General features: G+C 44.2%; 1 protein-coding gene across 2 annotated transcripts in view; it reads left to right on the forward strand.

Moving 5' to 3' along the window:
- Window positions 1–12,688, forward strand: part of ttc7b (tetratricopeptide repeat domain 7B) — a 371,811-nt gene that overhangs the window by 108,445 nt on the left and 250,678 nt on the right. For both annotated transcript variants that reach the window (XM_043696948.2, XM_043696949.2), the window contains exon 6: window positions 2,224–2,302. In XM_043696948.2, coding sequence (XP_043552883.2) covers window positions 2,224–2,302 — 79 coding nt within the window. The remainder of the gene's footprint in view (window positions 1–2,223; window positions 2,303–12,688) is intronic.

Consider the following 12,688-nt stretch of genomic DNA (forward strand, 5'->3'; position numbering starts at 1 on the left):
CTACGCTGCACTCCCTCAATAGCCAGAATGTCTTTCCTCAAATTTGGAGACCAGAACTGCACACAGTACTCCAGGTGTGGTCTCACCAGGGTTCTGTACAGCTGCAGAAGCACCTCTTTGCTTCTATACTCAATTCCTCTTGTTATGAAGGCCAGCATGCTATTAGCCTTCTTCACTACCTGCTGTACCTGCATGCTTGCCTTCATTGACTGGTGTACAAGAACACCCAGATCTCTCTGTACTGCCTCTTTACCTAAATTGATTCCATTTAGGTAGTAATCTGCCTTCCTGTTCTTGCCACCAATGTGGATAACCATACATTTATCCACATTAAACTGCATCTGCCCACTCACCTAACTTGTCCAGGTCACCTTGTAATCTCCTAACATCCTCATCACATTTCACCCTGCCACCCAGCTTTGTATCATCAGCAAATTTGCTAATGTTATTGCTGATACCATCTTTATATCATTAACATATACTGTAAAAAGCTGCGGTCCCAGCACGGATCCCTGCGGTACCCCATTGGTCACTGCCTGCCATTCCGAAATGGAGCCGTTTATCACTACCCTTTGTTTCCTATTAGCCAACCAATTTTCAATCCAATCTAGTACTTTGTCCCCAATACCATGCGCCCTAATTCTACTCACTAACCTGTGTGGGACTTTATCAAAAGCTTTCTGAAAATCCAGGTACACTACATGTACTGGATCTCCTCGTCCATCTTCAGAGTTACATCCTCAAAAAATTCAAGAAGATCAGTCAAGCATGATTTCCCCTTCATAAATCCATGCTGACTATCCTGTTACTACCAGATGTGCAGTAATTTCATCCTTTATAATAGACTCCAGCATCTTTCCCACCACTGAGGTCAGACTAACTGGTGTATAATTTCCTGCTTTCTCTCTCTCACCTTTCTTAAAAAGTGGTATAACATTAGCCACCCTCCAATCCTCAGGAACTGACCCCGAATCTATCGAACTCTGGAAAATGATCACCAACGCATCCACGATTTCCCGAGCCACCTCCTTCAGTACCCTGGGATGCAGTCCATCAGACCTTCAGACCTAACAGTCTCTCTAACACCACATCCTGGCAAATATAAATTCCCTTAAGTTCAGGTCCTTCAGCCACTGTTACCTCAGGGAGATTGCTTGTGTCTTCCCCAGTAAACACAGATCTGAAGTACCCATTTAATTCCTCTGCCATTTCTTTGTTCCCCATAATATATTCCCCTGTTTCTGTCTTCAAGGGCCCAATTTTAGTCCTAACCATTTTTTTGCCTTGCAAATACCTAAAAAAGCTTTTACTATCCTCCTTAATATTCTTGGCCAATTTACCTTCGTACCTCATTTTTCCTCTGCGTATTTCTTTCTTAGTAATCCTCTGTTGTTCTTTAAAAGCTTCCCAGTCCTCAGTTTTCCCACTTATCTTTGCTATGTTATACTTTTTCTCTTTTAACTTTATATGTTTCTTAACTTCCCTCGTCAGCCACGGCCGCCCATGCCTCCTCCTGGAATCTTTCTTCCTTTTAGGAATGAACTGATCCTGCAACTTCTGCATTATGCACAGAAATATCCGCCATTGTTCCTCCACGGTCATCCCTGCTAAGGTATTGCACCATTGAACGTGTGTTTAAGCTTTTATACCTTCTGACCGATGGAAGAGTTTAGAAGAGATTATAACTGGGGTAAAAAGTGTACAATGTAGTTGCTCGAGGAGATAGCTGATTGCTGCTTTCTCAAAGGCAACTAGTGAAGAATAATAAATGCATTACTCCCAGTTGATTTATTGCTGAGTTTGAAGCTGAGTGGTCTGCCTGATTTTATTCTAATTTTTGTAATGATTTGATTTAACTGGATTCATAGGCTGTTTCAGAGAACAATTAAGAGTGAATCACGTTGGTGTGGTTCTCTAATAGGCCAGAATAGGTAAAGATGGTGAGTCACTAATAGGCCAGAATAGGTAAAGGTGGTTCAAAAACAGATATCCATGCAAAACACAGCAACAACAGGTCTGGCAGAATATGTGAGAAGAAAGCAAATTTCATGTTTTAAGTCTGGCGACTCTTCATCATTTTCATAGTTACTTGGCACCGTTACTTTCTAAGACTCCTCAGATATTGTAGTATTTTACTAATTTAAAAGTGAAATCATTTTACATATATTTCATTATTGCACGTTGTTTATCCTGCTAATTCTTCTTGTGTTGTATTCTATACAGAAATTTAACAAGAGGAGTTACTCGCTTTCGAGAAATTTTGAGGGCCGTGGAAACGAGGACCACACAGAATTTGCGGATGGTGAGTAACCAGACATGTTCCACAGTATTGGACACCATAAATAAATATGATGCCGATCTGGTACCTGCCACAGAGCTATGTACAGATTGTTTCCTCTATTAATCATTGGTTAATAGCCTGATGCTGAAATAGGCTACCTGGGCAGTATTGTCACATTCTAGCTAATTGCACTATATATCATTTTAGTGCAGAAAAGGAATTGATCCCCTATCTCCAATATTACTCCCCTCTGTAGCTGCTGGCATACAGTTCCAAGGTCATTAGCTGTCTGCTGGCGCTTTGCCCACATTGTTGTTCATCTATCAACTTGTGTGTCAACAGGCTCTGCCATGAATAACATTATAGTTGAGTCAACATGCAGTTTCCAGCATGGGTCACTGGTTACTGCTGGCAGTCCATCTTCCATCCTTTATAAGTTGAACTGATTCAAAATTCTACTATCCAAACAAAACTTGCATTGATTAAAAGCAAAGTGCTATAAATTCTGGAGAACTGAAACAGAAACAGAAAGTGTTGGAGGAATTCGGCAGGTGTGGTAGCATCTGTGGTGAGAGTTCATATCTCAAGTCCAATATGATTCCTTTTTGAAACTGCAGGGTGACGGGGTGGTGGTAGTGAAAAAAATACTTCCTTTTAATGCTATTGAAAGACATGGGGGAAACAAGTGGAATGAGTGGCGATGCTGTCCAGAACCAAAAGCAAAGGGAGTAGAGAAGAAATATCAGTGTAAAATAGGTGTTCGTAGCAGCAGAATCACTTGAGGGCAAACCCCTGCCAGGAGAGGGGCTTGATGTAATGAAAATGAAGCACACTGATTGAACTTATTAAATTCAATGTTGAGTTTTGAAGACTAAATGTATCTAATTAAGTGTTGCTCTATAGCTTGCATTGACCCTTGCCAGACATTTTGAACACCCTTATGATTCATTTCTCTTGCTCCCATTCCGCTTTGTCGATAAATACAGTAATTTTCTAGCCTACTTCAGTTTCAAGGAAGTCATCTTGGACCTGAAACCTTCACTCTCTTTTCCTTTGTACAGATACTGCCACATGCTGAGCTTCTGCAGCACTTTCTATATTTCATGTATATCGAGTCCTGATCATCCAGTCTGTGCTTGGAGACATGCAGCATTCAGTCCAACCACACCTCATTTTATAATCTGCAATTTTCCAATCCCTCCATGACCATCCTTGTGACTTCCTTCAGCCCTACAGAATAAACTGCTGCTTGGTGGGTGTGATTTCAGTTGCTGAGCTTGGAATTCCTCTCCAAAGTTCTATTTTTCCCTCTCGCTTCCTTTAAGATGATCCTTAAAACGTGCCTCATTGAAGCTTTTGGTTGTCTGTCATAATGTGTCTCCGTAAGTGACTCTGTATTAAATTTATTCGCACAATATCCCATGAAGCACTTTGGGATATTTTAAAACATTAGAGAGGTACAAATGAATACAGGTTTTATGTTGATTTGAAATCAAGACAAGAGCCAAGCAAGGATCATTATTTTTATCTGAGAAAGACATAGAAATGTACAGCACAGAAACAGACCCTTTGGTCCAACTCATCCATGCCGACCAGTTGTCCTAACCTAATCTGGTCCCATGTAGAATTAGAATTCGAATTCCTACAGTGTGGAGACAGGCTCTTTGGCCCAACAAGACCACACCGACTCTCCAAAGAGTAACCCACCCAGACCCATTCCTCTACCCTATATTTACCCCTGACTAATGCATGGTGGCTCAGTGGTTAGCACTGCAGCCTCACAGCGCCAGGGACCCGGGTTCGATTCCAGCCTCGGGCGATTGTTTGTGTGGAGTTTGCACATTCTCTCTCTATCCGCGTGGGTTTCCTCCGGGTGCTCCAGTTTCCTCCCACAGTCCAAAAATGTGCAGTTTAGGTGACTTGGTCATGCTAAATTGCCCATAGTGTTAGGTGAAGGGGTAAATGTAGGGGAATGGGTCTGGGTGGGTTGCTCTTCGGAGGGTCGGTGTGGACTTGTTGGGCCGAAGAGCCTGTTTCCACACTGTAGGGAATCTAAACTAAATCTAAGCTAAACCCACACACAACCCTGACTATTGTGGGCAATTCAGCATGGCCAATTCACCTAACTTGCTCATCTTTGGATTGTGGGTGGAAACCAGAGCACCCGGAGGAAACCCATGCAGACATGGGGAGAATGTGCAAATTCCACACAGTCGTCTGAGGCTGGAATTGAACCCAGGTCGGTGGTGCTGTGAAGCAGCAGTGCTAATCACTGAGCCACCATGCCGCCCTACATTTGCCAGCATTTGGCCCATATCCCTCTAAACCCTTCCTGTTCATATACCCTTCCAGATGCCTTTTAAATGTTGCAATTGTACCAGCCTACACCACTTCCTCTGGCAGCTCATTCCATACGTGTACTACCCCTCTGCGGGAAAATGTTGCCCCTTAGTTCCCTTTCATATCTTTCCCATCTCGCCCTAAGCCTTTGCTCTCTTGTTCTGGACTCCCCCACCACTGGGAAAAGACCTTGTCTATTTACCCTATTCATGCCCTTCGTGATTTTATAAACCTCAATAAGTTCTCTCCTCAGCCTCTGACGCTCCAGGGAAAACAGTCCCAGCCTATTCAGCCTCTCCCTGTAATTCAAGGTCTCCGATCCGGGCACATCCTTATTAATCTTTTCTGAATCCCTTCAAGTTTTACAACATCCTTCCCATAGCAGGGAGACCAGACTTACAACACAGTATTCCAAAAGTGGCCTGACCAATGTTCTATACTGCCGCATCATGACCTCCCAACACCTATACTCGATGCTCGATAAAGAAAAGCATACCAAATGCCTTATTCACTATCCTATCTACCTGCCACTCTAAAGGAGCTATGAACCTGCACTCCAAGGTCTCTTTGTTCAGGAGCATTCCCTAGGACTTTATCATTAAGTGTATTACCGAAGAAACTGTGAATGCTGTAAATCAGTTCCGAGGAAAGGTCAATCAACCCGAAACGTTAACTCTGATTTCCCTCCAGAGATGCTGTCAGACCCGCTGAGCTTTTCCAGCAATTTCTGTTTTTGTTTTGTTATTTTTATCTATTTAGCTATCTTGGTAACTGTGCCAATTAACATCTCCTAATTTCTGACCTAGTTGATAAACCACCAAAATGGTTCTGTCTGAACCAATTATATCTGAAAATGAATAGAAATTAAGTTAGTTTGTGGTGTATGTTGAATTTATAAAACAATATGGTCAATCCCCTCTGGTCAAGTTGAATAATGGACAAATCAAAAGCAAAGTGCAGCAGATGTTGGACGTAGGCATTGATGGCTGGACCCTAAATTTATTGCCCGTCCCTAGTTGCCCCTTGAGAAGATGGTGGTGAGCTGCTTTTTTGAACTGCTGCAGTACATGTGCTATAGGTGGGCCCACAGTGCTGTTAGAGGGGCCTTCCAGGATTTTGACCCAGTGACACTGAAGGAAGAGAAATGTATTTCGAAGTCAGGATGGTGAGTGCCTTGGAAGGGAACTTGCAGGTTGTGGTGTTCATTTATGTGCTGTCCTTGTCCCTCTTAATGGAAGTGGCCATGCATTTGGAAGGTGCTGTCTGAGGAGCTTTGCTGAATTTCTGCAGTGCATCTTGTAGGTGGTGCACACTGCTGCTACTGAGTGCCGGTGATTGAGGGAGTGGATGTTAGTGGATGTGGTGATCATTAAGTGGGCTGCTTTGGCCTGGCTGATGTCCAGCTTCTTGAATGTTGCAGCTGCACCCATCCAGGCAAGTGAGGAGTATTCCATCATATTTCTGACTTGTGCCATGCAGAGGGTGGACAGGTTTTGGGGAGTCAGGAGATGAGTTACTTGCTGCTGGATTTCTAGCTTCTCACCTGCTCTTGGAACCATTGTATTTATATAACTGATGTTTCAATACGATAGTTTTGAGTGTTAGAGTCATACACCGAAAACTTATGTTTGTATAGAGCTTTTAATGTAATAAGACATCACAAGGTGTTTCACAGGAATGAAGAAGGGCTTGTGCCCGAAACGTCGATTCTCCTGTTCCTTGGATGCTGCCTGACCTGCTGTGCTTTTCCAGCAACACATTTTCAGCTCTGATCTCCAGTATCTGCAGCCCTCACTTTCTCCTGTTTCACAGGAATACCATAAAGAGTGACACGGGGGCTCAGTGGTTAGCACTGCTGCCTCAGTGCCAGGGACTCTGGTTCAAATCCAGCCTCGGTTGACTGTTTGTGTGGAGTTTGCACATTCTCTCCTTGTCTGCATGAGTTTCTGCTTTAGTTTCCTCCCACAGTCCAAAGATCTGCAGGTTAGGTGGATTGACCATGCTAAATTGCCCTGTCATGTCCAGGGATGTGTAGCCTCGGTGAATTAGTCATACTACAATGCAGGATTGCAGGGATAGGCTTGGGGGTTGCGTTTGGGTGGGATGCTCTTCGGCAGGTCGATGCAGATTTGATGGGCTGAGTGGCCTCCTTCCATACTCTAGCAATTCTATGCTTCTGTTAAACAAAATATGACATCTAGTCATGTAGATATTTAGACAGATATCTGCAAGCTCAGTCAAACAGTGCTTTAAAGGAGGAAAAAGAGGTGCAAAAGTAGATAGAATCATCTGGGGCTTTGCCTCTTGTTATGGGAAGCCACAGCACCTAATGCTGGAGTGTTTAAAATTGACCTTTCAGTGAATTGCCATCTTGATGCGGTGAAGGGACTTGAATGTTCACTTGATCGCATGAGCAATGTCTTCAGGAGTTCTCAACTGCTGGCAGGGCCACCTATGACAGTAATGTCAGAGAGGAGGAACCAGAAAAAGCGCAATCCACAATAAGTCATCAGTAGCAGTCCAGGCGAAAACACTTGCATGATATCAGTGGCTGCAGCAGTGGATGACGACCGTATTAGTTGGACAATCCTCAGTCATTGAGATTTCCTTACTACTGAAACTGGATTTTATGTCAAGGATCATGTGTTTGCTGATGTTAAAAGTCGTCTAACACAAAGCATTTACCTAAAATAATGCAAACCCCTGACACACAGACAACACAAACCCTGCGGTGATTGGCGAGAGATGACTGGAGCAGGAGTATGAGATCTGGAATTTTGTAGCTTTAGGCCAGTTCAAAAGCGGCTGTGTTTGACTCAGTCATGTCACTCTTGGAATAGGAACAGGAGAGCATTTTGTCAGCTTTCTTCGTGACTGAGCAGCCCTCTTCAGGATCCACTCTGCTCACTCCACCCTGGGAAGGGGTCAGAAAAGGTATGCTAAAAATAATCTGTTCTGTTACAAATCTGGCTGAAAAACCACGTCTAGCAGGCTCTATTTCCTGCAATTTGAAAACGGAGCAAAACTCAAATCTCAGAACCTGGAATGTATGACAAACAAAATAATTGCCTGTAATGAAGAAGTGCCCATTTGGGCAGTTCAACATTGATATTGCTGCCCTCTAGGAGATGTGAAGAGCAGGTGAAGGGCAGTTCAGGAAAGAAGATGGTGGTCGCACCTTCTTCTGAAGAGCAAAACCTAAGGATCAACCTAGGGCATGTGGAATTGGATTAGCTATGAAGAATGAACTTATCAACCAACTCTCGAAGTTCTCTGTTAGCATCAGCAATTGTCTGTCTGTTCAAAACTTGCCATGAACCAACATGCAATGGTTGTGAGTACTTGTGCTCTAACCCCTTGATGCCACAAATGAGTCCAACGAAGGCTTCTATTCCATTTTGGACACCATATTTACCAAAATCCTGAATGAAAATATAATTAGCCTCCTTGGATACCTCAGTATCGGACAGAAAGGGTACCAATTCTGGGAAGGAACCATCAAAAAGGGAGGAGTTAGAAATTGGAGCACCAGTAGAATTCTCCTGCTCACCAAATGTGAGGAATGCCAGCTGGTCATCACTCACCCAGTGTTCTTCCATAAAAACAAAGTCAAGACTTTCTGAAGGCATCCACAAACAAACCACTGGCACGTGATTGACCACATCATCGTGCAAAAGGATGTTCTCATTACCAAAGTAATGACCAATAAATACAACTGCTGGACAAACCATCATCTCACCTGCTCCTTGATGTCCATCGAATGCCACCAGAAACAGCTGAAAATGAACAAACAGCCTAGCAAAAGGCTCAACATTGCACAGCTTCAAGAGTCGAGCAGACTCATGAGCTTCCAATCATGTTGACACCAAAATCTCTGAAGAATTCATTTTAATGGCGGAAATCTGGAAAGTGCTGAAGACATGCTGTGAAGAAACCATTGGCTGCAAGACCAAGAAACACCAAGACTGTTTCAATAAGAATGTTCGTATCCAAGATGCCATCAACAAGTAGAGGAAAGCTCTACATGTCTTTAAAAAAAAACACCAGTGAAGCAAACAGGTGAACTTCTCAAACAGTAAAGGTGGAGTTATAAAGAATGAGGAAAATCAAGAACTGATGGTGATCTGAGAAAGCTAAGGAGCTGCAACTGCTTGATGACAAGCATGACAGCCATGGTTTCTTCAGTGCCACGGACCCAACACCTTCAGCCTCAAGCTGGTGCGGAGTAAGGCTGGCCCCCTGTTGAGAATTAGGAAAAACACCAGCCTGCAACAGGGAGAACATTTTAAAGAACTCCTAAACTACAAGAAAATCATCACCAAGGACATGTTTGAGGAAATCCCTCAGCTCCACGCTGAGGATGATCTTGAATTCCTACCTAGTGTGGTAGAAGTTTAAGGCACCATTAGACACAAGAAGAATGAAAAGGCCACAGAGTTAGATAGGATTCCAGCATCAAGAATGCTGCCATCACCACCGTTTTCAAGAAGGGAGACAAAGTGGACTGTGGGATCTATTGAGGAATCTCCCCATTGCCAGGAAAATCATCGCATGAATCCTCACTAGGCGCCGTCTCCCAGTCTCCAAGGAAAACCTTCCCAAGAGGCAGTGTGGCTTCTGAACAAACTGGAATTATGAGCATGATTTTCAGTACTTGGAAACTCCAAGAGAAATGAAAATGTGTTGCTGGAAAAGCGCAGCAGGTCAGGCAGCATCCAAGGAGCAGGAGAATCGACGTTTCGGGCATGAACCCTTCTTCAGGAATGAAGAAAGTGTGCCAAGCAGGCTAAGATAAAAGGTAAGGAGGAGGGACTTGGGGGAGGGGCGTTGGAAATGCGATAGGTGGAAGGAGGTTAAGGTGAGGGTGATAGGCCGGGGTGGGGGCGGAGAGGTCAGGAAGAAGATTGCAGGTTAGGAAGACGGTGCAGAGTTTGAGGGTTGGGACTGAGAGAAGGTGGGGGGAGGGGAAATGAGGAAACTGGAGAAATCTGAGTTCATCCCTTGTGGTTGGAGGGTTCCTAGGCGGAAGATGAGGTGCTCTTCCTCCAGCTGTTGTGTTGCTATGGTCTGGCGATGGAGGAGTCCAAGGACCTGCATGTCCTTGGTGGAGTGGGAGGCGGAGTTGAAGTGTTGAGCCGTTGGGTTGGTTGGTTCGGGTGTCCCAGAGGTGTTCTCTGAAACGTTCCGCAAGTAGGCGGCCTGTCTCCCCAGTATAGAGGAGACCACATCGGGTGCAGCGGATGCAGTAAATGATGTGTGTGGAGGTGCAGGTGAATTTGTGGCGGATATGGAAGCATCCCTTGGGGCCTTAGAGGGAAGTAAGGGGGGAGGTGTGGGCGCAAGTTTTGCATTTCTTGAGGTTGCAGGAGAAAGTGCCGGGAGTGGAGGTTGGGTTGGTGGGGGTTATGGACCTGACGAGGGAGTCACGGAGGGAGTGGTCTTTTCGGAATGCTGATAGGGGAGGGGAGGGAAATATATCGCTGGTGGTGGGGTCCGTTTGGAGGTGGCGGAAATGACGACGGATGATACGATGTATATGGAGGTTGGTGGGACCAACTCCAAGAGAAATGCCAGGAATAACACCAACCACTCTACGTGGCCTTCATCAACCTTACCAAGACTTTTGACTCAGTAATCGGAAAGCACTTTTAAAGATCCTTCCAAAAGGCCAGCTGTCCAGTGAAATTCATTAACATTCTCTGTCTTCACTATGACAGATGGTCCTCACTGTAAAATGACACAATCCTTTGAGATCAAGGAGGGAGGTTTCATCACCTACACAATTTTTTCCATCTTCGTTGTTGTCATTCTTCATCTTATCACGAACAGACTTTCCAGTGGTTTGGACATTATCTACAGGACGGATGGCAAACGTTGCCACCTTAACCAGTTGAAATCCAAGAAGAAAACGACACTAACCTCACTTGCGTATGGATGACCGCATCATCTCTGCTCTCTTAGAAGAGAATCTTCAAACCTCACTTGATACCGAAGAATTAGTCTCAGCCTCCACCTCAAGAAGACTCAAATCCTTTACCAACCTGTGCCAGGCAAAGTTGTGGTCCATCCCTCCATTAAGATCAACACATCCAGTCTGCAAGCGCCAACTTTGGATGGGAATCTTCAACAACTGTGACATCCATGTTGTTACCAAGATCTTTGTATATAAGGCTGCCATCCCTCCAACTCTTCTACTTGGCTGTCACAGACGCTACCTCAGGACACTTGAGAAGTATCATCAATGTTGCTTGAAACAGATTCCTCATATCAGCTGAGCAGACAGACATGCTAACATTGGTATCCTTGAAGTAGCTAATGGCTCCGGCATCAAAACCATGATAAATTGATACCAACTCCAGTGGGCTGGATACTTGCTTAAGATGCCTGGGTTCTGACTACCAAAGCAAACTTCTTCACCCAACTCAAGAAATGCACTTGAATGTGCAGAGGACACCTCGTTTCAAAGACTCCATGAAGGCTTCCCTGAAGAGATGCCAGAAGTCACATGACATCAGGTTATAGTCCAGGTTTATTTGAAGTCACAAGGTTTTGGAGAATGCAACATCGATGTCAACACATGGGAGGTCCTGATTCAGAAGAAACCGACTTGGATGAAAGTCCTGTACGAAGGCACACATTTCTTTGAAAACACCTGGTGACAAGATGACGAACTGGAGAAAGGAATATCAACAATCTCAAGGCCAAGGACCAAATTCCACCTTCCAGAAACACTGACCAAATATGCAGTTGGAAATACACCTGTAGGACTGGGCTCACCAGCCACTCAACGACTCTCAGAACCCATGACCAGTGACATGGAGTTTCTTTGTGGACAGTTATACATGTTAGCAAGTGATTACTGATGATGGATTGAAATTGAGAACAATCAAGAGTCCACAATTAGAGGAGTGGAGATACCTTTGGTTTATTGAGGGACTTGAGGGTAACAGAGAGTAGTGACCAAGGACATGAATGAATTCCAAATTATAGACAATGACAGGACAGAAAAAGGCCGTTCAGCCCATTGTGCTCATACTGGCTGAGCTATCTAGATTCTGTGACAATTATTAGAAACGTTTTACATTTCTACACATATGCAAGCCTCATATGCAAGGATAGTGAAGAAGACATTTGGTATGCTTTCCTTTATTAGTCAGAGTATTGAGTACAGGAGTTGGGAGGTCATGTTGCGACTGTACAGGACATTGGTTAGACAACTTTCGGAATATTGTGTGTAATTCTGGTCTCCTTCCTATTGGAAGGATGTTGTGAAACTTGAAAGGGTTCAGGGAAGATTTACAAGGATGTTGCCCGGGTTGGAGGATTTCAGCTATAGGGAGAGGTTGAATAGGCTGGGGCTGTTTTCCCTGGAGCGAGGGAGGCTGAGGGGTGACCTTACAGAGGTTGATGAAATCATGAGGAGCATGGATAGGGTAAATAGACAAGGTCTTTTCCCTGGGGTAGGTGAGTCCAGAACTAGAGGGCTTAGGTTTAAGGTGAGAGGGGAAAGATATAAAAGAGACCTAAAGGGCAACATTTTAACGCAGAGGGTGGTACATGTGTGGAATGGGCTGCCAGAGGAAGTGGTGGAGGCTGGTACAATTGCAACATTTAAAAGGCTTCTGGAAGGGTATATAAATAGGAAGAGTTTGGAGGGATATGGGCCAAGTGCTGGCAGGTGGGACTTCTGCACACAGACCTCAGAGAACCTTGCAGGTAACGTTCTAGTCACTACTGTCTTTGGGCTAAGCTCCTATTCAGTTTGCAGTCAGGCAAATATGATTACTCAAACAAGAAATTGGCAAGTAATAGGCACTTGATGGACCAAAATGGGCATCAACTTTGAGACAAGGAGAAAGAGTGAAGGAATTAAAAATGTTCGAAATCTGGGAATGATTTTACGATTCCCATCTGAATTAACCAAGGGCAGAGCTATAATATGACCAACATAAAGGATCTGATTATACCATTTGTACATTACTATAGTCACTCCTTATGTTCCAAGCAAGCTTACTGTCAAATTCTAGTTTCCACTTCTTAATCCATTCCTGGGTGGTCCTCTTCTCT

Source organism: Chiloscyllium plagiosum, unplaced genomic scaffold, assembly GCF_037043375.1.
Source record: "Chiloscyllium plagiosum isolate Xiang-an unplaced genomic scaffold, Cpla_swu_hap1 HiC_scaffold_8, whole genome shotgun sequence".
NCBI classification, from domain to species: Eukaryota; Metazoa; Chordata; class Chondrichthyes; order Orectolobiformes; family Hemiscylliidae; genus Chiloscyllium; species Chiloscyllium plagiosum.